The sequence below is a fragment of the Phalacrocorax aristotelis genome, chromosome W (assembly GCF_949628215.1).
Source record: "Phalacrocorax aristotelis chromosome W, bGulAri2.1, whole genome shotgun sequence".
Taxonomy (NCBI): Eukaryota; Metazoa; Chordata; class Aves; order Suliformes; family Phalacrocoracidae; genus Phalacrocorax; species Phalacrocorax aristotelis.
Window position 1 is genome coordinate 14970930 of NC_134310.1, and position 24803 is coordinate 14995732.

At 34.7% G+C, this 24803-nt stretch overlaps 1 protein-coding gene across 6 annotated transcripts in view; it reads right to left on the reverse strand.

The window, feature by feature from the left end:
* LOC142049872 (nipped-B-like protein) overlaps nt 1-24803 on the reverse strand; it is a 172029-nt gene that overhangs the window by 30075 nt on the left and 117151 nt on the right. For all 6 annotated transcript variants that reach the window (XM_075078010.1, XM_075078011.1, XM_075078007.1 and 3 more), the window contains 13 exons: nt 14851-15033; nt 11451-11648; nt 11234-11305; nt 11057-11146; nt 9822-9925; nt 8187-8273; nt 5688-5919; nt 5230-5381; nt 4764-4844; nt 3630-3730; nt 1709-1847; nt 1411-1493; nt 571-703 (listed from right to left, as the gene is read on the reverse strand). In XM_075078010.1, coding sequence (XP_074934111.1) covers nt 571-703; nt 1411-1493; nt 1709-1847; nt 3630-3730; nt 4764-4844; nt 5230-5381; nt 5688-5919; nt 8187-8273; nt 9822-9925; nt 11057-11146; nt 11234-11305; nt 11451-11648; nt 14851-15033 — 1655 coding nt within the window. The remainder of the gene's footprint in view (nt 1-570; nt 704-1410; nt 1494-1708; nt 1848-3629; nt 3731-4763; nt 4845-5229; nt 5382-5687; nt 5920-8186; nt 8274-9821; nt 9926-11056; nt 11147-11233; nt 11306-11450; nt 11649-14850; nt 15034-24803) is intronic.

Here is a 24803-nt window from a genome sequence, read left to right on the forward strand (position 1 = left end):
AGGGCCATAAAATATTTTTCCAAGAAACAGCTCAAATTACTGTGTTAATTATATTGTAATACTGAAGAACAACACTCAAAAAACACATTAATGAAAATATTGACATTCTATAAAATGTCACATTCCAGAAGTAAATGTACTATTATTGGTAAAAGACCAAACTATTTAATTGTTTTCAGGTTCTGTGCTAAAGGAATAGTCCAGAGAAGTATTTAAGATTAATAATTACATCTATTAGTCTGACTTTATTCCCAATTAATATCTACACTTTAATTAGATATTATATGACAACTTTTTTTTAATGTGGAAAATGTCATGGAATAGGAGAAGTGGATTTCTATGAGAAACTGTATACATATGACCTTTACTAACTTCCATATCAATGATCTTCTGACCTAAATTTTATTTTCTATGCATTACATAATAGTGACACATATAAGAAAATCCTTAAATGCTGCATGTGTGTCAACAATGAGAAAGCATTCCTATAATAGTTTGAGCTGAAATAAACAAGCTTCATTGTAATAATAAATAAATAAATATAATAGTTAAAAAACAAGAAACCCTTACCAATAGCCTTCCTAATAAGCTAAGTAGCAACTCTGCAGCTGGCCATTCTGGTTTATTGACTGTGGAAAGAAGATCTTGAATGAAGTTCTCAAACAGTGGTCTGTAATCTTCTTCCCCTTGTTTACTGCCACACCTGTTTGAAAGAAAATGCATTTTGTAAGTGAATTTAAGAGCCAGTTAAGATTTTCTTCTGATGTAAACAGAAGTAATCCTGTTTAACCAGAAAACCAGTTTTATGCAATCCTAACATACCAGACAGTGTTTCACTTATATGTGGCATCCCTAACTTTAATGATATCAGAAATATGCAGAGAGATGGCTAAATGGCTCATAAATAGCCTTTTGCCTTAACAGTAGAAATTAACACGATAAAAACCTCAGGACTTTTTGTTACAAATCCTTCGGTTATTCAGGTGTGTCCCATCCCTGTCCCCACCCCCACCCCCACCCCACCCCGAGCTATTGACATTCCTAACTTTATCTAAATGAAAGTAATTTTAGGGATTTTTTTATATCTTTGTCATTCTGATGACTGAAAGAATCTGGTTTTACCACTGAAATATTTTACTCAGCCTTCTCTTCCATGCTTCAGATGAGTAAAAGACCACTGATAAAAGGATCCTACAGAAACTATCAGACAGATTAAATGTGTAAAAAAACTTCTGTTCCATAAAAATTTTTGTCCAGATAGTTCCCTTAGGGATCTAGAAAGTATATTGTTATAAGTAACTTTATTAGTAGGCATTTAGCATTGAAGTGGTTTGGTTTGTCTTAAGATGTGACAGATTTTATTCAGAGCTGATTTCATCAATACACTAAAGAATGCAACAGAGTACTTACTTCTTAAGGAAAATAGAAAGGAAGTTTTGTGCTGTTCTCATGGCTGTTTCATACGAGTTAGTAATAAGCACATCTTGATCCACCTAAAAATAACAAGATTTATTTTTCCCATATTTTAGCATACACAGAAACGTGACTTCCAGATGAGCATTTCTCATTCATCAAATAATTACAGCAGACATAAAATTACAATGCTTAATTACTAGAGCACCATCATAAAATATATTTACAAAATCATTCCTGCACAAAAGCAAAAAATTATGGCTCGCTCTCAAAAAATACCCCAAACCAAACTTACTTTTTTGTTTGATTCTTCCTCTGAATTAGAATCTTTTTCTGTTGATGGCAAATGCACCACACACTGAATAAGCTGCAGAACTAGTGCTGTTACCATCTGAATATACATAGGCTCTCCATCAGTGTCACTGCTGTTTAACCTGTTAACAAGACAGCATTAACACTAAAACTAAACAAAAAAGACAAAACAGAAATTTTTGGTCCTAAATAACATCTAAAATTAACACAGCTATAAATCTGTGTTCTAGATGTTTATCTAGTCATTTGCTTCTCTCTTATCCAATGAAAGATTTGGTCTAACAAAACCAGTATTATTCTCAGGCCAAAGAGATGAACTGAAACAGCTCACAGATGGGCTATCATAGTATCTGCGAAGTTCAGCAGCTGAAAAATCGACAGAAATATTTAATAAATCAAACACCTACATGATAACATAAAAAACATTTTACAACATAAAAAAATACTGAACTTGTCCTAATAATTTATTACTTATTTAATGTCTGTGAAATGTGCAGGACTTCTAAACAAGCAAAAATAGCGACCATGACCTGGATTAACTTCTACAAGAATTACACCTATGGTAATCTCAGGTAGCATAACAGACTATAAACTTCAGCATGCAACAGCGTCTTTAAGTTTGTATGACCAGTACAAATACACTCTACCTCACATTTCTCCCTTTCCAAGTGATTTAACCTGACAAATAGTACGGTGTTTACTACCCATATGTACATCAACACCACTAAATGCTACCCTTAATGATATGAAAAGGTGATAATCTCTGACATAATTCTCCCCAAATTATCAAAATAATAATAACTGGGAACAAAACATTGCAATTATCATCTTTATGAAGTTATCTTTGACTACTTATACAGAGAAAATATTTTAATATCAAATTTTAGGTAAGCTGTACCCTTCATGACTGTAGCCACAGACAAGGAATGTCCTTCAACAGATCAGAGCTAAGACTCTAGAGATAAACAGTGCAGTCGTGGCCTTGAGAGTGACTTTCTTCTAGTAAAGGTCCTAATTCAGAAAGGGTATCTACCATTTATGCTCCTATGCCTACCACCTTTCTATTTGCTAGATCTCTCTGATGTCTATAACCAAAACAAGGAAATACTAGGAACAAGCACTCATGTTAACATTAAGGTTGCTAAAATCAAAGTTTCAGGGAATTTCTTCTCCTGGATATTTCTTGTTCATCCACCCTGGATCGGACAACGTATTTAATTGACAATTTGTCTGTCTCCAGGGAAATGATGTATGCAAGCAAGGAACAAAATCAATGCCAACAACAAATTTTTTAGAATAATTTCAAGTGTCCAACCTCAATTTTAACTGAAATCCAGTTCAGGTCAGATTCTTTCTCAAATTGAACTGGAACCTATACTATTATTCAGAAGATGCGCTGAAATCCAGCTGAAGCACTTAAGACAGCTAAAGTGAACCGAGTAGTTCCTAAATAAAACTCATTCAAAGGAGTATTAGATTGATTTCCTGAAAAAAGTGCTCTGAGCGTGTCCTCAAAGAATTTCAGCCAGAATTTTCCTATTAAGCTTTAGCAATGATGAAATTATATAAAAACCAAACAAACAGAACGAAAGAATTTTCCAACAAAAACCTCTGAATGCACACTAACATTACACTCATTTACATCCTTAGTGAGACAAATAAGATATTTCAATTATTTTTGTAACCAGGCATAAATATGATGGCATAAGAAACTGATTATTATAAAATCAATTTGTCAGGCAATTCTGCTCTCACTGTAGAGGTTTTGAAAAATCAACCTCTAACAAAGCGTAGCTTGTAGAGTCACAGATTTTTAAAGAAGTTAAAACTGAAGCCTAAAATCCTACATCTACAAAACTGTAAATGCTACTGTCTAAAAATTATCATTCTAGGTCATAAATTACCTGAAGTTTCTCAAACTCCTCTTGCTAGTTGGTAGTCTTGCAAGGGAAGTGAAAATTTCTTCTAGTATTAATTGTCTATGTTTTTCATACCTGGAGAACACCTATTCAACAGTTACAGGATTGTTAAAAAAGTTATTTACTGTTACATAAACTATCGCTTGGTAAATAGATTGTTAAAAAAATACACTTTACATGACGTTTAAATAAATTATATTTAATGCATACCTTGTTTTTAATGCATTGCTTTGTTTTTTCAAAGCAAGCATTTCTTTATAAAATACATAAAAACTTTTTCAAATATAGATCTTTAAACATCTTCAGATAGCATAAATGTGTAATAGCTCTTAAAAATACCGTATGCTTTTAAAATTTCTGCCAATGGTACAATACACTAAGACAGACAAACAGTGTAATGCTAAGCTTTCAGGTTCCAGTATAGAGCAAAACTCCATGGTAACATAAATTAACATAAACACATATACGGTTTTAGAGCACATTTGAGAAAATTGTTTTACTTCATATCCTAAGCTTTAATATTTGCCTGATATGAAACGTTCTTTCAGTTTACGGGATCAGGACTGTAGAATTTGCCTCTCCTTTTGTTTAGGCAGAATTACTTTTATAAATACTGGAGTACATCATCCTTACAAAGATGGAAAACTTCCACTTGAACAAGCACATCTGTGTTGCACTGCAGTTTTCCTGAAATAATATTTTATCTGCCCCATGAGGAAAAGGACTTATTCTATTATATAGAAGTATCCTACTAGTTCTGTAGCTTATTCCATTGCATAAATCCAAATCTTAACAAAGGAAATAAGAAATCTTAACAATATGGTTTTCCTTAAGACAAAGGACAGGTGGTTTGTATTTACACTTTAAACAACTTAACCAAAATTAAGTAAATTCCTTGTCTTAAGTAGGCTATTTCTTCCTATAGAGTACTCTGCAAATAGGAGCAGCTCAGACAGATTTAATACTGTTTCAAGATTATGATACCAAACTGTAAAAACATGCAAGAATAAAATTAGTTCTAAACTCTAATTCTCTACCAGCAAAAATACAGCCTATGTAAATGCCCTAATAACTCTCAGAAGTACAGGAACATGAAACTGCAAATTAAAAATTACTTACTGCAGTCACTAATTTGATGGCACACAACTGTAGTTCACTGACATTTTCTACAAAAAATGGTGTTATTCCCATAGATGATACCTATCAATGGAAAGAAGTTACTGTAAGTATATTTGACTAACAAACTGATATTTATGCAGTTTCACAAGTAGGTTATTCATTCAGCAGGTAAGGTATTCAACAACATGTATTACTTCATATTATTTGCAAATAGAGTTATTAAAGGATATTTGAATACAATCAGGTTAAACATTTCTTAAGTGTACAATAAAAGCCATTAAAGATTTGAACATTAAATGCTCTTCTGCAGATTACATACTACACAACAAACTAGTCACTGATGTTAATAATTCAAAAGTTTGTACTGATTTCATACTTCATGTCATTGAGACAATCACACTTTACAGTCTCTCTGGGAAAATAAAAACAAACATTCTCAGACAGAAATTATTCTGATAAAACTTACCTGAAGAATAGTTGTATCGGTAAGAAGCTGTATCTCTAGCAACTCTGACAAACTGCTGACAATGTCACAAACTTTGTTATACAACATCACTATAACTCTTTGCTTGTGGGTAGAACACTTGGCACGTTTTGCTTTTGAACTTAAAACACCACCTAGAGAATAAAAAATGTCTTTATTAATTTTTCAATGTTTCACTTGCATCAAATATTAGAAAGATGATCATCTTCCTCAAAAAATGTCCCCAAAACAACTCCATGGCTACAGATTTATAAATGAAATTGCTTACAGAAGAAAAACTCTTTAGTAGAATCAGCTGAAAAGCAAAAGTTTCATATTTTCATAATTGCTCTCAATTCTGGATCCAAGATTTTTAAAACAGTTCTTGAAGTTGGACACCCACATCTACATGTATGCATATGACAACAAAATGCTAAATGCAAAACATTTAGCATACTAACCACCATGAGGATCCACTCTATACACAGGATCATATTGAGGATAGAGAGTGTTCTGCAAATGAAATTTTGTGTATTGAATAACTCTTTCTATTACATCCTCAATGTATACAGCTTTAGGCATATTTGGTGATGTCATAATATTGATAGCAGTAAGACAAGCATCAGCAGATTTTGTCACTCTCTCCATAATAAGATCTCTCCATAATCTCTCCTCATCTTCAGTGTCATTGTTCTGTAACAGGCAAGAAAAAACAAGATAGTGTGAACAAGTCAAATTTTTATACTTACCCACTAAAAGATAACATTATTTTAATATACTTACATACACACACACACAAAATGTTGTATTTCCTTTATGATACAAAAATAGTTTGTTTTAGAAATCAACTAATATTTGTTTTTACTAGCAACAGGTTTGTAACCCTAAGTCACAAGTCTTCAGTATCTCACTGTATTCTGGTAAAACACAAAAAAACTTTCTGTCTATCATTGGGAAGCACTATGAAGGAAGACTGCCACATTCTCTACTTAAAAATTATGTACCTTAATCAAAATCTAAACTCATTCATCTAGTGTTTTCTTCAGTGGACTATGCACACCAGTTGCTGCTTTGATCAGTATAATTTTTGCCGCTAGAGGGAATTCTTACACAAAAAGACTGTTAAGTCACACAAAACTCATGAGAATACAACTTTCTCTGCAGACCGACTCATCTACTATCAATGGGTTTAAAACATGTCTTATCAAATATGACCATTTAGATTTAGCACAGGGTATAGAATCTCTGTTTGTACAAGTTATAAAACCAAACATACATGAGGTTAATTGTGACCACCCAGCACTACTGAAATATAGTAATAATGTTATGAATAGCAAAACCAGGTGGAATTTTTAATAACTTCTCTGATACAGATATAGCCTACAGAGAAAAAGAATCTTTCCTGCCTGTGTAACAGCACAGTTCAACACTGTTGGCTTTCCTTGTAAAAATAAGGGGTTGGTGAAACCATATCAACTTTTTCACTTTGGGGTAAGAGAATCTAAAACTATCACAGTGCATTATATATTTTATTTATATATATATATATATATAAAATCAACAGAAATCTGCAAATCAGGAGATCCCAGTAAATTTATCACATAGAATGTCTTTAAATCATTTGTTACTTACACAAAGGAGACTTAAAAAAAAAAAACACCCAAAAAACCCACCACCCAAAACAAAAATCCAAGTAGTTTTAAATCTTTTCTATTTTCTTTGCTCATTAATCTTGGAAATAAAAAGAATCTGCAAGTGCAATCTACCTCTGAAAAATATCTTGACACGGAGGTACAATATTTTCACTGCACTGTAAAAGAAGTAACCTTACTCCTCAGCAGAGGCTTTCTTTGCCATAATGCCCTGAATCATGTTTAATGGGTTTTTAAGAAAAATCTAAAACTTGTTTGGCTAAAGATTACTTCTTTTTTAATCAAAGCTTTGTCTCTGAATTGCAATCATTGGGCAATTTCATTAACTGCTTAATAATCTTGAGTTTTACTACAAAAAGATAAAAGAAAAAAATATCACTTTAAAGGCGATGGCATAAAGAATCAAACATATTGAATTAGAGCAGGTAAACCAGCACCTTCTTTTCACTTATTTTTCATACTGCGAAAGACATTCAGAACCGTATACTGAAACTCTGAAAACCCAAAAAACTATCTAGATTAAAATATCTAGGTACAAATGATGTGTCTCTGGTTTTCATTTTCAAGTTCAAATTCTTCCTTTCCAATATACATAATTACTCTCTATTTCTGCAGATCAAGGGTTTTTTTCCATCAAATTCAAGAACTCCATTCTTGCTAGAATATTGTTTTGACCAGAAAGTGTAGAAATAAATAAATATATAAAATGTGTAATATCACATCTCAGCCTCATAAAAACCTCCAAATCCCCATGTAGTTTTAGGTATATCAGAAAAAAAACAACCCAAAATTCTTAAACTTCCTGTTAATTTTGTTTACTTTGATAACTTCAACTTTGCAGCATAAGATCAGACCTAAATAAAGCACTTCCTCAGTTCTTAATGCTCAGGAAAAGAGTATGCTCTATGTGAAAGCTGTAATACTTATTCTATTGTGTAAGAGATATTTTATGGACATGTAGAAAAACAGCAAAAAAAGTTCAATGGTGCAAGTTACACCAGTTACCATTAATACTTCAGGATGAAACTCTACTATTTAAAATTAAGCCAAAAGACAACTCAATTGCTCCCAGTACAGCTGTTAGTTATCAGTACTATAGTAAAATATGTTTAGTACTGAAAGAATATAATAAATTGAATTTTACTTCAAATCTTAAAATTTGGCAATCTCTTAATCACACACATATTGAATCAGAAATTCCTTTCTCACACACACACACAGAGTATTTGAAACTATCACTATATGGGACTCAACTGAAGAAAACCCTATTCTACACAATGGTGTGAAACAATATAATTTGAAACTCACATGGTTAAGTAATGTAGAAAGCTTTGATCCATCTTGAATATTCTTTTCCAAAATATTCAGGACTTTTACTGTTTTATCTGTTGAAAGCTAAAACAAGAAACAAAACACATCAAACAACTGTATGAACATAAAGGCTTCCAAACTGCTGAAAAAAATGTCCATGGATGAAGGACAGAACATGTTATGTAATCTGACAAACCTAAATTTTAAGTAATCTGAGATAAGGATTGGATCTTGACTTGTCTGGTCTCTGACACAGCATAACTGAGAATGCTGATAATAGAATTAAACTAGTGAAATATGTTTTAAGTCTGCAATTAAACTCCATTTTCAACCAGCAAAATCCATAGAAATGTATTTAAAACTGCATATCTGTAATTAATGTTGTATAGTTATACACTTTTGCTTCTAGAAACAGATATTTACCAAATCCAAGTATCAATCACAAATTCTAACTGACTATATAAAGCTTTATTAAGAGAAAATCCAAATTCTATGGACAAGCAGAAATAAAATTTCCCGATACTTGAGTGTTAATAAAAAAGAAACATATTCTTAATAACAGTGTTAACTTTGAAAAACTAACATGTTGAAAAAAAGTAACTCAACCTCACTTACTGATGTTCTACAGAATTATGATTAAATCATCTGTATAATATGCTAAACTCCAGGAGAGTGAGTTTCATTCATCCAGATACTATTGGTGCTCACCTTTAGAAGCAACAAAATTCCGATTTTATGTATACATGTATGTATGTATATGAAAAAAACAGGGTACAGAGGTTAAGGGTGAGAACTACCAGGAAAGAGAAACACTCAGGCTGATAACACACTACAAAGGAAGGTAGGGAGATCGAAGAAAAGGCCAGGAGGAATATCTAAATCTTGGATTAAAGAAAACCCTTCAGAGTGACTTGTATAATATGTGGCAGAGTAAGAATTTAACACAAGACTGCCCAAAGCCAAGAGTTCTAGAACAATAAGGAAAGCAAGAATATTGTTTCTAGAGGTGTGATACCAACAGAACGTTCCCTTGAACTGAAGCCGAAGAGTATGGCAAAGAAACCACAATATGCAGTCTACAGAAAATTAATCTTCTTATCTCCTGGGGCATTAAATCTCCTAAGTGTGAAAGGGCTCTTTGGAGAGAGGAAGGAAGTAGGTAATTCAGTGTGATGTTGGATGGACATCATACATTTACATTACACTAACAGCATATATCAGATAGGGTGGATTTTTTTTTTTTTTTTTTTTTGCCAGCAGGTTCTGTTTTACTGTGGTTGCTCAAAACTAGCTGTAAGGAGCAAAGCCTATAGGTTGATGTGCTTTTGTGAAAGCAGATTAATTATTTTAGATTTTATTGCTCAGACATATTTAACCTACTGACATATAGTGCTCTGAGTCAGCACTAACGCAGTGAAGGACCATTCAACAAAAATGTCTCAGCTTCAGAGACAGTAACAGTTAAGACGTGGTAACTTTTTAAGCACTTCAGCTAAGTCAGCAGAAGCACAACTGTTCACAGTATCTGTCACATGCACACCTGAAGAGGATGGAACATTACAGAGGACACAAGTTTTTGTATGTTTAACAAAATTAAATGTTCAAAGAGAGTTAAATACTATGAAGGTATACCTTGTCCATAATGCCCATTGCCTTGATTTTTGCAGATTCACTACCCAACTCACTAAGCTGATGCTTCCCCAGTAGAAATTCCTGTGGAACCTCATCATCATCACCTTAAAAAAAAAATTACCAATCATATTTCTAGTAGGACTTCAAGGAAACCAGTATTTTACAGCCAATATGACAAAGCCAACTGAAGAAAAAGAACTGATTTTCTAAATACCTAGTATCTAATGAAGACTGATGATGACGACTTTTGGTTGTGTTAAAACAACTACTTGTTAAATATGACTGAAATTCATAAATTAAAAACATTTTAAATATAACTAAATCCATTTATTACAGCTCTTGTGCCATAACCCTCATTTCAGTAAAACAAATCTTAAATGACTGTAGTCCTGATTCTAAAGTTCAAATCTGGGGAAGGGCAACAGATGAAAAACACATAGGAAATTAAGTACCTTGGGATACACTGCGTCTTAATCACATTTGCCCTTACAAAAAAAAAAAAACCCATGATGTTACAACAAGACATACAGAAAGAACCATTTACTTCACTTTTTAATCTGAGATTGTAGACACCATTGCTGTAGTGATGCGTTTGCTATGCTCCTCTCCTTGTTCTAATCTTGTGAAAAAGATGGTAGGAAAAAAATTAATGAATGCTCCATTATCAATTTCAATAGAAAGTAATTTTGGTCAACCTGAACTACTTCGTCAGGCACTTATGCTAAGCTGGCTTAGTTTCCACTGAAATAGATAAGGAGCATGCAGTGATTCAGTGCCTCATGCATAAGCACTCTGCTGCTGAACTGAATAATCAAGCACTGTTGGGCCAAAGGCCACAAGAGATGCAAAATTATGTGCCTCAGACATTACAGGCAAGAGAACCATCTTACGTTAGTGTTATTTACAAAGATGTTTGACAGAAGTAAACACCCTAATGACATCCCAAAGAGGTATCCCTTTTCACTCCAGGGGACTATTATTTGTCTCATTGTGATTTATGTCCCTTTTGGATTCTGCAGGGAGGAAGGAGGAGGATCTTGTTCCTGCAGCAGCAAGTGAAATTGGAAAGGTAAAGGCCTCCACTCAAGGTAGAAGCCATATAAATGCGGTATACCGTAGCATGTATCACAGGCAATTAAATCACAAAGAAGGAAGTTTGAAAATACTGAGATGCAAATTTTTTTTTCTTGTGTTTCTAACTGGGTGAAGCATTTTGAAAATTTCTGACATATTACCAAAAGCTGTAAAATCCATGTCTTCTAAATTTTCCAAAATATTCTCTATTGAAGCAGTAAATCTTTTGAAAGTTGAAGAATCCATCATTTCTGGTGAAAAAAGAGAAATGTATATACAATTATTTTATATATAAAACAGAAAATACAAACTGTAAAAAATAAATCTTCTAAAGTTACCTTCAGGCGTTAGTTTAGGTTCATAAGCTTTCCTCTTCTTTTGTTTTTCTTTTTTCTTCATTTTTCTAGCCACTAATTAAGATAGTAAAAGATTGTTTACATTTCTTACACTTATATTCAATACTGCATGTAAAGATGTTTATTTTTAAATGTTTAACATATCCTTTAAAAATGCACTAGTATTATGGAATAAAATAAAATTTTTAAAATCAGTTACCCTCACTGAGGCTAGGAGGAGGAGAATAATCATCCACATCAGAGTCATCAGGACTGCGATTACGGTAACGGCCACTACCAGAAAACTTCCTTCCTTCATGATAATAACCACTTCTCCTATGGTCACCAGAACTTCTTCTGTCATGTTCTTCATACTCCCAAGCTTCATCTCTATCCTTTTTGTGTCTTTTACGAGAAGCTAGAAATGAAATGCATTTTTATTATAAGTATAAAAATTCTACTTTTAATAGCTCAGCATTATACATTTGCAAGTTAAACACTATCATATAGATGTTCTGTAAAACAAGTGAACACTCTTAAAACTATCATATAAAATTCTGTTATGGCGTAATTCTAACAATTTCTTTTGAATTACATTAAAACTGTGCCTGAAACTGGCAAAGACACCAGCAAACATTTAAAAATACACATTTACAGGGCATTTGTCCTTTTAAACAAAGTAAGGAAAGTAGAACAAATCAAAATAAGTTTCATCCTTTCATAAGAGAACACAGATAATTTCTTCAGTTATCTAAATTGTGACTATTACAACTATTACTAGGTGTCCACATTTCAATTTGGTGATTGTTTTGCCCATCTAACACAGCAAGTTCCAATGAGACTTGGCAACCTAGTTGCTTAAAGACATTCTGTTTTGCCAAGACAACTAAAATTTTGTCTTGATATATATCACAGGAAATTCAGTGTAAAGGAGAAAGCTGGAGTCAGAATTCTGGGCCAGGCAGAGAGTATATACCATAGAAGGTTCCAACTGAATATTAGAAAACTGGGATAAATGTTCTATACAAAAACAGACTCGGTGGAAATAGCGTGTGTTTGTTGGGGGGTAGGAATGGAGAGTTCTCTGTTGTTTTCAAAGACAGTCTTGAAGGGGAGAGGGTGCTAAGACGTAATTAAAAAAAAAAAAGGATATGGAGGGGGAGGTAATTTCATCCATGAAATCAGCCAACTCTCCATTATCTAAGGTAACAGAATAAGCGGGCTAGCAAAGAGATGTCTAACACAGACTGTGCTGTGAAGATCAAAACAGCTCCAAAGCATTACATTCTAGACTAGCAGAGTTTATTATTCTTGTGAACTTGCATATAACAACCCTGACATCTGCGTGTCTCTACCCAAGTCTCCTGAAGTTTAGAGAGATATGACTATATATAGGGTTGTTTCTGAACAAACTGGCTCCAGTTCTGTATGAATGCTTGGAACAGAACTGACAAGTTCTTTCCATAACCCCAGTTTATTGAGAAGCATAGGAAACATACCAGGATATAGTCACACCTGGTATAGTACCAGGATATAGTCAATAGTCAGCCTAGGCTCAGAACTAATAAAAGCAACAACACTGAACCTGTGGTGATACTAATGCTCTGCACTGTACCCTAGAGGGCTCCCACTTCTGAAAACATAATATGAAACTTCTGCACAGAGGTAGTCCAAGTGTTTAAGGTAATAACTTGCTTCTGGAGGCAGTACAGTCATGTTCACGAGGCCTGAGCTACTAACACTGTCAGTTCTAAAATGGTTGAGAGTTAACTGCAATTGAAATGGAGAGCTGTCTGGGATACCTGAAGGGAGCATACTGGAGAAGAAATTAGGGGGTTTACAGGAAAAGACTTTACATATCTTAACTGATTCTTCATGAGATACTCAAATTTCTCTTCTTCTATAATAATCACTATTTCATAATTTTTAAAGTTCCATTTTAGACAACCAAAAGAATTCTGAAATACATATTTGTAACAGTATTTGTAACAGTACAAATCTATTCACTGTATTTGTCATAAATCTTTCATTCTCTTGATCATTTTGTCTCTTATTTTAACTCAGTTCAGTTCTACAGTATCCTTTGAGAAATATTATAATTTATTTTTAAACCAGATGTCCTCAATGAATTGTTTAGAACGATGGCCAGATCTCTTCAGTGGATATAGCGAACCTAGAATCCCTTAAAGCATATAATTACTGTGAAAGTTTTCCTTAATTTGCTTTACTCTGCATTTAAGAATTTCAACAGCAACTGTGGCTAATAAGTAGATTGAGATATCTCTGAAATTCCTGACAATCCTCTCCATTCCCAACCAACTTAAATAATTTTGCTTTACTTATTCTTTTTTAACTGTTCCAGATTATTAACATCATAAACAGGTGAAATGATACAGTAAACAGAGACTATAGAATCTGAATAAAGCAAATCATCTGTTTACAAGTTACCTCAAGATCTCATACTCACAGTCAAAGCAGCATTATTTTAAATTAAAAAACAAACAAACAAAAGGACATTCTTTTCTGCTTCTTTAATAAAGATCAGAGGTATCACTATTATAATTTTTATGTGTATGTGTAAATACGATTGCATATCTGTTGGACAAGAACTTGAAACATTAAAAAAGCAGGAAAAACAAATCTCTTTTGGACCCTAAGAAAGACTAAGAAGCAAAATGTTATGGTTTAGAAAAGTTAAGTAAGATGTTTAGATAAGCAAAGGCGGAAAGAGTATAGAGTCTTGGAAAAAAATCATTGTAAGCAAGATGCCTTCTCAGGTTAACAGCAATAGGCACTTCTCCTGTAGCCCTGCATAGGTAACACAGCTAAGATGCTACTCAGACTGAAGTGATTCACTCCATTTTAATGGAGTTTCTTTTCAGTGTTGGCTAACTGAACTACCATAGAGACTAACTACACTCTTATTTGCAAGTAGGAGATCCCTTCCTAACTTAGAGGCATATAACAATTTTTTGACACTTATGAACTTTACCTGACTGCACCGCAAAAATCTAACTACAGGCTTCCTCTCTTCTTTTGAAATCACTTAATTCAAAAATAGTATCAACAACTACTGCTATTTTGAGATGCCGTCAGCAATAATTCCAGTTTTTCAAGCAATATACCACGGAAATCATAGAAGAAGAAATATTTTCAGTAACTTCTGGGCACTAACATTCTGAATTTATCATGTCAGAAAAATACAAGATGGGTTCCTTTGCTTTTCTTATCAATGAAACTCAATAATTTAAAATAAGTTTACTAAAACTTTTCTTTGCATAGCTTTGTGTGCAAGTTTTCTGAGCTGCTTTACGGGATATTTTCTTTACTCTGATTGACTAAAAATGTTTCATTGCACAACTAAAAAAATCTAGGCAGTGGCTTCCCATAAGGTAATTACGGAAAGAAATTTAACAACTAGCTGCTTTTCATTTTGAGTGACAAATTGAAATCAAGTAATTTTTCTTTTAAAAGAAAAAAAAGGTTCTTGGCCAAGTAGTTGTCTGGACAGCAAATTTGTTTTCATGTTTTAGGGTAGCCAACAAAAAAAAAAAGTATATCTTTACGTAAAAGCAAAATATTAGCCTTTAGGAATAGGAACAAAACGATGTACTACTTACATTCAAAAGCTTCTTCACTGTCATTGTCTTCATCAGAACTGATTTCAGCATATTTTGGTTTCTCATTAACTGTGCTACGTTTGCGCTTGTTCATTTTCACACGTTCACAAAGCGGCATGGTGGATTCAATTTCTGCCAGGAGCTCGGGAGGCAACTCCTTTAACACTGACTGATCTATGCTACCTATTAATGGAGAGCAAGAAGAGTAAATGTGAACCTGAATATAATAAGGGCCCAACACTACAGTCCTTTCTCAGGAACTGCTTCTTCTATATCCACTAATAAATAATACCACAGTTAAATATACTTGGCTGTATTTGACAGCCCTTTCTAAAGTTGCATTTATTGTTCACACTGCAAATTAACATAATAAATTGCATACACATCTTCAATAAAATATTGTCAGGCATATAAACAAATTCAAATTGGTGAATTTCCTTTGTAAAAAGACATCCTTGCTCTACTTCCACAAAACAGTCTTATTTCAGTTCATCCTCTGAATTCAACAGGTTTTCCTAACAGAGTAGGTAAATTAAGGATTCATTATGCCTCATAAAGAGTTCTGTTTATTCTCATTCATATTATTTAGTGTACACAAGACCATAATCTTCCCTTTTCCAGTAGGTAGAGACAACCTGTGGCAGAATCTCTGGGGTCTTATCCCTAAATACAGACCAAATCATTGACATCCCAACCTCTGCCTCAGATTTTTTTTCTTACCTCCTACTACTAGTTTTATAATGCAACCCAAATTTTTGCTTGATTTTTTTACAAAGCATAGTTGAAAGATTTTTATTTAATATAGACAAACAGCAAGCTGGACCACATGAGGTTTCTTTTCCATAGAGGTAAATAGTTAGACATCATCACACAATTCTCATCACATTTTGAAACCACTATCAGGCCCATATGCAGTCAGTATGAACAAGATTTACAATCAAAATATTTTACAAGTGACACAAGGAAACCAAATTAATTCAAAAGTATTTCTTGGGGTTTTGTTTATTTGATGTCTTACCTTTATTTATCAAAGAACCTATTGCATAGATGTTAAGATTATCAAACTAAACTGTTAACCTTTTTCCAACAACAGAACAAATGCCTTTGACATAAGTGCCTCTCTCTCCTTCCCAAGGCATACTATATTATTTAGAGAGGAAATCACCTGTCAGTTACTATACACACACAAAAATCCTCCAAGAAATCATCTTCTGTATGATAATTCACTTTTTAATTGCATTCACTATATCACACCTTTCTAAAATGTATTTCCATTTTTACACTAATACCCCATCAACTCTAACTGTAATTAGAAGAGCCTTAATATGAGAAAATAGTTTCCAGCAACAAAATTTTATATATTACCGGTTTCACATGTCTCTACATCCATAAAAACACTGCCTATAAGCAATGAAACTAATGATCAGAAAATTATTTTTCTATAATTCTCAGGTATGTTCAGCAAGTCATCCCATATAAGTGCATTTTTAAAAAAGATTTAACTTAAAATATTGGGTTTATTGAACTGAGGTAGGGAAATTTGCTATCAGTTTTACTTTATACATAAGTTTTCCCTGCTTCCCCCATGCTGTGGTCACTCTTATTTATTTGCTTTAAATTGCTATCCTTTGATAATCACCACCTGCCAAAGTTACCTAAATTCTCAGTGTTGCTTTCAAAAACGCTAGAAAACATTTCACAGTGTGGTTTATCATGGCACTGTGAAATGATTATTCTTTGTGGGCTGGGCACTTGATTGAAGATAGGAAGTAGTATGACAGCATGGACAGATCAGTTCCACTGTGTATACCACCACCTGACTGGATGCCAGCCAGGTCTAATCTGGACGCTGCACAGCCATGTCTGAGCAGTGGTGTTCCCACACTAATATTCCATGTCTCTTTGCACACCTATACAGTATCTGAACAGAGTTAGCTTACATTCAGCCCCAGACTAGAGAAAAATTTGCACATACATGTTTTAAGGCAATTTCCACAGGTGAAATTGCTAAAGGGCCTCAGATCCTGTTTTTTTAACACATTCTCAATTTCATGCATTGTTGGTAATTTCATTGAAATCAACAGGACAACACACAGAGCATAAAGCCTACAGCAAATCTGGCCAAAGACACTGCAAAAAACAGCTGCAAATAAAGGAACAAAAGTTGCATTAAGATTCATACAGATGCTTAAAAGCTAGATGGGCTAGATGTGCTTACACTAACAGGAGTATTCTCTACAAATATATCTTTAAGCCTCTCCTAATCTACAATGAAAATGAAAAATAAATTTAAAAACAGAATAACTAGTAAGAGATTGCTTGGAGAGGAAATCAGAAAAGGAAACAAATCAGTAATGGATTGGCAAGAGTTCCATGACCAAATTCTAATTCAATTCAATTTCAAACTCAATTTCAAAACTATGCCTGAATGTTTCATCATGTAATTTTAAGATTGGGATCACTGCTTTGAGGAACTGTTAAGAACAGATTTTGTTCTTTATTTTCCTTATACTGTGCACAAAGAACATCTCAGTAAGATGAAAGGTGAAATATTTTAAGTTAGAAAACCCGAAAAACCCTGGAACAAGAAACACAAACCACAGGCTACTACTTTCCTACCTCCTAGGAATATCTATTCTTGCTTTCCTTGTTGATTTTGTTCCTGGGGTTGAACACTACTCAATCTTTAAGAATAAGTCAGTTACCACAGTGTTAATTAGACATCAACGAAAAAATAAAAATGCAAGTACTTTAAATATTTGGAAAAATAACTTTATTTCCTTCTCAAAGGTTCCAAATTTTTTATGTTCTCCAATGCTAAATTAAACTAATGCTTGAACTGCACTATCTCCTGTTACAGATATTTCAGATGACAGTATAACCTTCCCCCTTTTTCTTTTATTAGGGAATATGAAAAGCTTTCTTTACTCAATAAGGGAATAGCAAAAAAGAGAGCAAACAGAATTAAAGTGCTCTATAAGCCATCTATAAAGTTTTTGTTTCTGTCACAATGTTCCCTGGAACAAGCCTGCTGCATGCCCAATTTCCTTAGCTGCTGAGGACTGTAAATAACCAAATCTTGAGAGTTTTACTCATGCAGTACGAGTTAAGCATGACTGCACATGTATGAAAAATTCTGATATACATGGAAAAGGACTCCCCATCCTTTCTGAAGAAATTCAGGAATATTATATACTGTGGAGCTCCAGTCAAGGGGATTGGGCTCAGCCAGCATGGGTTTATGAAAGGGAGGTCCTGCCTCACTAACCTGGTCTCCTTCTATGATAAGGTGACCCGCTTAGTGGATGAGGGGAAGGCCGTGGACATTGTCTACTTGGACTTTAGTAAGGCCTTTTGACACTGTCTCCCACAGCATTCTCCTGGAGAAGCTGGCTGCTCACGGCTTGGACAAGTGCACTCTGTGCTGGGTTAAAAACTGGCTGGACGGCCCAGCCCAGAGGGTGGTAGTGAATGGAGTCAAATCCAGTTGGCGGCCAGTCACGAGTGGTGTTCCCCAGGGTTCAGTGTTGGGGCCGGTCCTGTTCAATATCTTCATTGATGATCTGGATGAGGGGATTGAGTGCACCCTCAGTAAATTTGCAGATGACACCAAGCTGGGTGGGAGTGTTGATCTGCTGGAGGGCAGGAAGGCCCTAGAGAGGGAGGACCTGGACAGGCTGGATCGTTGGGCCGGAGCCAACAGTATGGCTTGTATGGGTATTCCTGGCTTGTATCAGGAATAGTGTGGCCAGCAGGAGCAGGGAGGTGATAGTGCCCCTGTACTCAGCACTGGTGAGGCCACACCTCGAGTACTGTGTTCAGTTTTGGGCCCCTCACTACAAGAAGGACACTGAGGTGCTGGAGCATGTCCAAAGAAGGGCAACAAAGTTGGTGAAGGGTCTAGAGAACAAGTCTTATGAGGAGCAGCTGAGGGAGCTGGGGTTGTTTAGTCTGGAGAAGAGGAGGCTGAGGGGAGACCTTATTGCTCTCTACAACTACCTGAAAGGAGGTTGTAGCGAGGCGGGGGTTGGTCTCTTCTCCCTAGTAACAAGCGATAGGACGAGAGGAAATGGCCTCAAGCTGCACCAGGGGAATTTTAGGTTGGACATTAGGAAAAACTTCTTCACTGAAAGGGTTGTCTAGCATTGGAACAAGATGCCCAGGGAAGTGGTTGAGTCTCCATCCCTGGAGGTATTTAAAAGAAGGGTAGACATGGTGCTTAGGATATGGTTTAGTGGTGGACTTGGCAGTAATAGGTTAGCAGTTGGACTCAATGATCTTAAGGGTCTTTTCCAACCTTAACAATTCTATGATTCTATGCATACTCTCAAAGCTGCCACAACTATTAAAACAAAGAAACAAAACCACAAGAAAACTGCCATCCTAACCAAATCTTTGTTGCACTGTAAGGAATCACAATGTTGATAAACTCCACATTAGCGAAACTGAAGAGCAAGTCACAGTAGCTGTAAGAATAATTCATCAACAATTCATCTTGAAGAAATGCATACATGCTTGTTTTTGTTTGCCATTATCAAAAGGTTTCTTAGAGAAGATATTCAAGAATCTTCAGCTGTTACTGAATATCCACTAACTCAGGATACTTGTTTCTCACCAAGCAATTCTTGACAAAAATATAATACAGTTAAAAACCAGCCAAAGAATCTTAGCTAAAAATGAATTAGTCCATAAACCTCCTCCCATATTCTATTTTAATCTGGGAAGTTTTCAAAGGGTTTTGCCATGTATAGTAGAAAATTCTACAAATGTCTAGTGGATATAGTATTTCCCTTCTTCACGTAGGGCTTAACAAAAGAATGGCAAGGCACAGATCTGATTCAACATTCAGCATTGCTTTCTGTTCATAACTTGATGAGTGGTTTCAAATTTGTAGAACAGACTTTAGCTAATATTTATACAAATCTAACTGTTACAAGTATCCAAAATCACTTTGCTTTGAATTTGCAAGTCAAATAGATGCCCCTGATTCAGGTAGATGCATCCATCACCAGAATGCCTTCAAGAGAGGTTGAACATTAAAAAAAAACCACCAAAAAATGTAACATCATTATGGACTTTTATTAGATCCATTCAATATGGACAGCACAACTATATTTTGACAGAATCAGTGTGTTCAGATTAGTTTCACCTGGCTTGATATGGTAACGTCAAGAAGTAGCTATGGAAAAGGGGATGATGATTGCTGATGCATAGGTCAGCTTTCCAGGATCAGAGAGGCTGTTCTTGCCATAAAATCAAAACCAACACTAATAAACTCTGTTATCTTCTCAGTGATGATTTATCTTTGTTTTCCAAAATATGGAAAACAGATGTATGGTTTACATTTTGGTGTAATTCCCTATTAACTAACAAGCCATCAAGATTCAAAAACATTTAGAAACCTTAACTCTGAATTGCTACTTCCATAACTATTGTGGAAACAATCCATATCAGTTTGCTTATATGGTTACTTTAAAATACTCACGACATCAAAATGGCCTGTTTGCACATACATCTATTGCAACAAATGAAAAAGTGCTTGAAGGAAAACTGCCTTGAAGTTCCTTTCAAAACTAAGGTTTAAGTCTTTTGCATAAATCAGCCTCCCATAAATATTATCTTTTCCATTTCTGTGTGCTAATACTTTGCAAAGTATAAGCAAAACTGCAATTAATTTCATATTTGTAATCTCTATATATACCTTGTATTTTAAAATGCAACTTTTTCCAAATTTCAAGACATTACAGAAAAGAACACACAAGGGTCTAAGAGGGAGCAGTGCCACTTGTTTGGGGTGGGGATATGAATCTGAAGTTTCTAAACACTGAGAAATGCAAAGTTTAGCTACTCCCCACATTCTGGATCTTCCACACTAATGAATTGCCACACATCTTCATTTTGACATTAAAAATAAGAACTTACAGATTACAGCTCAATTTTGCCCTCCCCTCACTCCACAGAAGACATTAACTGTCTACTGGACTCTTCTCATTTTGCTGATGACTAGTATAGCCAGTCTTGTTGTTATTCCACAGAGGACAAGCTCACATTCCTTACATGTCCTCTCTGAACATTTGATAGAGGATGTTCCAGTGGTTTTGGGTCCACCTCCCTTATAGATGACCAGCTTACTGTCTAACTTTCTCAAGTCATTTTGGGTCACCACTATAACTACACTGATAAAACTTCCTCTGTCAAACATATACAGGAAGGAAAGCAGTTTGTTTCTGGATTAGCTCAAACAACCTTCAAACTCAGTGCTAAATCAAATAAAATACACTCTTACTCCATAACAAGAGTGCCTTCTTTCTTGTTGTTGGATAGCCATATCATTGTCACTACAACAGCACAGACACAGCTTAATTCTACTACAACCACTCATGCAGATAAGGTTCCATTTTAGATTAAGAACTAAAAGAAAAAAAGAGGGGATTAAGAGTACTTCCCTACTTTATGAAGATGCCTGGAAAATAAACACCCTTTAAAAATGTTTAAGTACTGTTACAGTATAGCACACTCAGGCACTACAGTGCAAAGGGCCACATGACTACTTGTGATTGATCAACAGCTTACTGGTTAAAGCTGAAAATTTTCAGCTATCCCTTAGCGTGCAAATTTAATTATATCCTTTCCACTGTGCTCTCCCTTAAAATGCTCCAGTATGTTCTTCGTATCTGAGTTCTTGGTGATCAGAGTCCCTTGCCCACCAGCATCACACTCTTCCAAATAATTCTGTGCCCTGGAGAATTTTAAGAACAGAAAAGGAAACACAGGGAAATCGTAACCCTTTTCCCAAAGAAGAATTTAAGGTATGAGGAAAGTCCATCTGCTCATAAGAGAGAAGTTCTACTTTTATCTCAATACCATATCATCAGCTGAAAAACACACCATCAAGATGAATACTGATGATAATAATCTGAGTAGTTGTCCATTTATTTCGGTGGCTTTCCTCTTTCCTCTCCCATTCTCTGCCTTAAAGTTTGTGGAAGGGTATACAGCTACACCCTATAAACAGGATATAACCCTCTATTGAGCCCCTTAACCATCACCCTTTTGACTACATCCATGAAGGGATAACTCCTGAGCTCAGCTCACACACACATGCCTGAAAGAGGGAGGGAGACCGAGATCCCCTCACCACTGCCCAAGGGACTGCACCCACAGGATTCTCTGCTGCAATGGATTTGGCAGGAAGGAGAGAAGTAGCGTTAGGAAGAAGTATGTCCTATATCATTCCATAGAACCTGCTTGAACACACCTTTAAAAATAATTTTTCCTCATCTACCCCAATACTGGCACAAAGGGAAGGCACTCAGCCTCAGGCTAAACAGAAGGAGAGGTTCAGGCTCCCTGTTTATATTCTAGTCCTTAGATTTGGCCTTGAGAAATGGGACCCAGCCAGGTTGGTGGGTCAGAGAAGAATCTGGACACAACTACTGAATAATTCCATGATGTAGTAGAGGCCATCATTGCCCATGGCTAAGCAGCACAGCTCCAAAAAGGATTTTACAATAACACAAAATACTCTTAGAAGCAAGAAACATTTTTTGACAGAGGGAAGAGGTTTCCAAAGATCACCCTGAAGGATCCAGAGAACAAGGAATATACCCAACGGATACTCTCCAAAGATGCCAAGAAGCATGAGAACTCACATTACATCGGCATCAATGATTTCCTCAAGCTATCCAATTGCTGCAGCAACTATAGCCACAAGTTATTTTATTCCTTATTGCTATTCAATGACTTCTCATCTTTATATAGATATTAAAAAAAAAAAAAAACCAAACAACCAACAATAAAAGAAGGCTAGGAGTCTAGTTTTGCAAGATAATTCACAAAAAATACAGCAGTACTCAGAGTAAAATGGAACAAGAACAGTAACTGAAATAAATTCAGTGCTGCACAAAGAACCTCACTTTTATGAATTGCTTTTGAATTTCACTATCATTCCTTTTGAACATATCCATTGAAATTTAAGCCAACTCAATTTATTGTATTAAAAATTTAAAGTTTTTTGTACAGTTGCAAAACACAGCATGTAATTTTCAGCTACTATTAATGTTTGGAATCTGAAATTTATGATTGATGCATTTTCCTAACCATATATTCTGATTAATTTAAAAACTAAGCCATAGGGCCTCACCTAAGAAAAAAGACCTTCATTATATTTAATCAAATTAAACCTCAGTTTTTCTTCTCATAAAAGAAAAACTCCTATATAATTAACATAATACAACCAAGATCTTTGCAGAGAACAAGCAAAACAAATACCATTATTTGTATCTGATTTGTGACTATAGGCACATCAAGAAGATCTGCTTTTAACTTGCTCTGTCATGGAAAGATCCTCAGCCTTTATATCACTGAAAATATCACGTGAAGCTGCTCTTGTTTTGTTTCTTCAAAGTAACTTAATTACATTAACAACAAAAACAAAAAAATGCTATTTTAGCTTTTAATATCAAATACTACAGGAAAGTTGCTCAGAAGATAATTAAACAGTAAGTATATTTAAGGAACCTTTATTTGATGCAAACAGTTTGGCAATTTGAAGAACAAAAAAGGTGTCATCCTTTTCTTTTATGTTCATTGGTAACATTCCCATGGAGCAAAAATAAATTGCAAATTTCAAGTAAACAGTTTAAATTTTCTTACACAAAAAAACACATCACCTAAAACAGTTGAGAATGTCGAGCAACAGAAAAGTTCATTTACCAGAAGCAAATATGAGGCTTTCCCCTATTTGTATTTTGCCAAATTTACCCTTTGTCTAGAAGAAAATTCAAACCAAAAATTTTGATCACATATACCTGCACATAAGCCAAGGAATAACATAGATATTTAGATACTTAGACACACAAACAGGTCTGCATTGCATATCGTAATGTCAGACAAATTGCTGGCCCACATTTTCACATATTGAAATACATTGTTGCAAAAATCATTTATGCAAAATAGCTTTAGAATAGCTCCCAGAAATAAGAGGAACCTGATCAAGCATACAAGCCCACGAACAAAAGGCACTTTCAGACTTTCAATGAATTCCTCTGACAAATTAGGTAATAAATTTCTATCAATTACATGTGCCAAAGTAATTTTTCAAAAGTGAACTAATTAAACAATGCACTCCTAAATCTGCAAACAGATAAAGCATCATATTTCAAATGAACCAAAGTACAATGAAACTAATAGATTTGGTCAAGTTTATCGTTGCTGCTAAGAACCAGATGTGCAACACACAAAGTTCACTCTTATTATCCAGAGAAGACTTAAGAACAACTGTGAGAACAAGAATTAAAATATTTACCTTAGTGGCAAAGACAAAAATAGGAAATAACTCAAGCAGCCTCCAGGCAAAGCAGTGTGCTGAAAATGTCTCCTATTGTACTGATAACAGATCAACACGGGAAAGGAATCCAGTGTGCAATTGCTGAATTCCTGCTGTCTACCGATATCAGTTTATCCAACATCATCTTCTGAAAAACTAACACCAAAAATAAAGGCCCCAGAGAGTACATACAATGCCCACACACATCCCAACATACTTTTTGGGATAGGACAGATGCACAGTGCCTAAAAAATCCCTGCAAGTAGGAACAATCCATGCTAGGGAACAGAGATCTTCCTAGACTATTGGATTTAACTGGTTTTATATATATATATCATATAGTTTGGTTTTGGCTTTTGACTAAACAATGCCTGGAATATTTTTCAAACTATGAGGCTCTTCAGAAAGCATAAAAAAAATATTTGGGTCTAAATGGACAAACTGTATATTAAAATGGATCCTCTCCAAATCCAACATATCTTTAAATACTTCTAATGCCACAGGGAACAGCCAGCTCCTCTTATAGACTAGTTAAGTTGAAAAGAGGTAGTCATATCTCAGAAAAGAGGAAGGAAAACCAGGAAGACTGTAGAATTCTTACGAAAGCGATGTTTTTCTACAAATT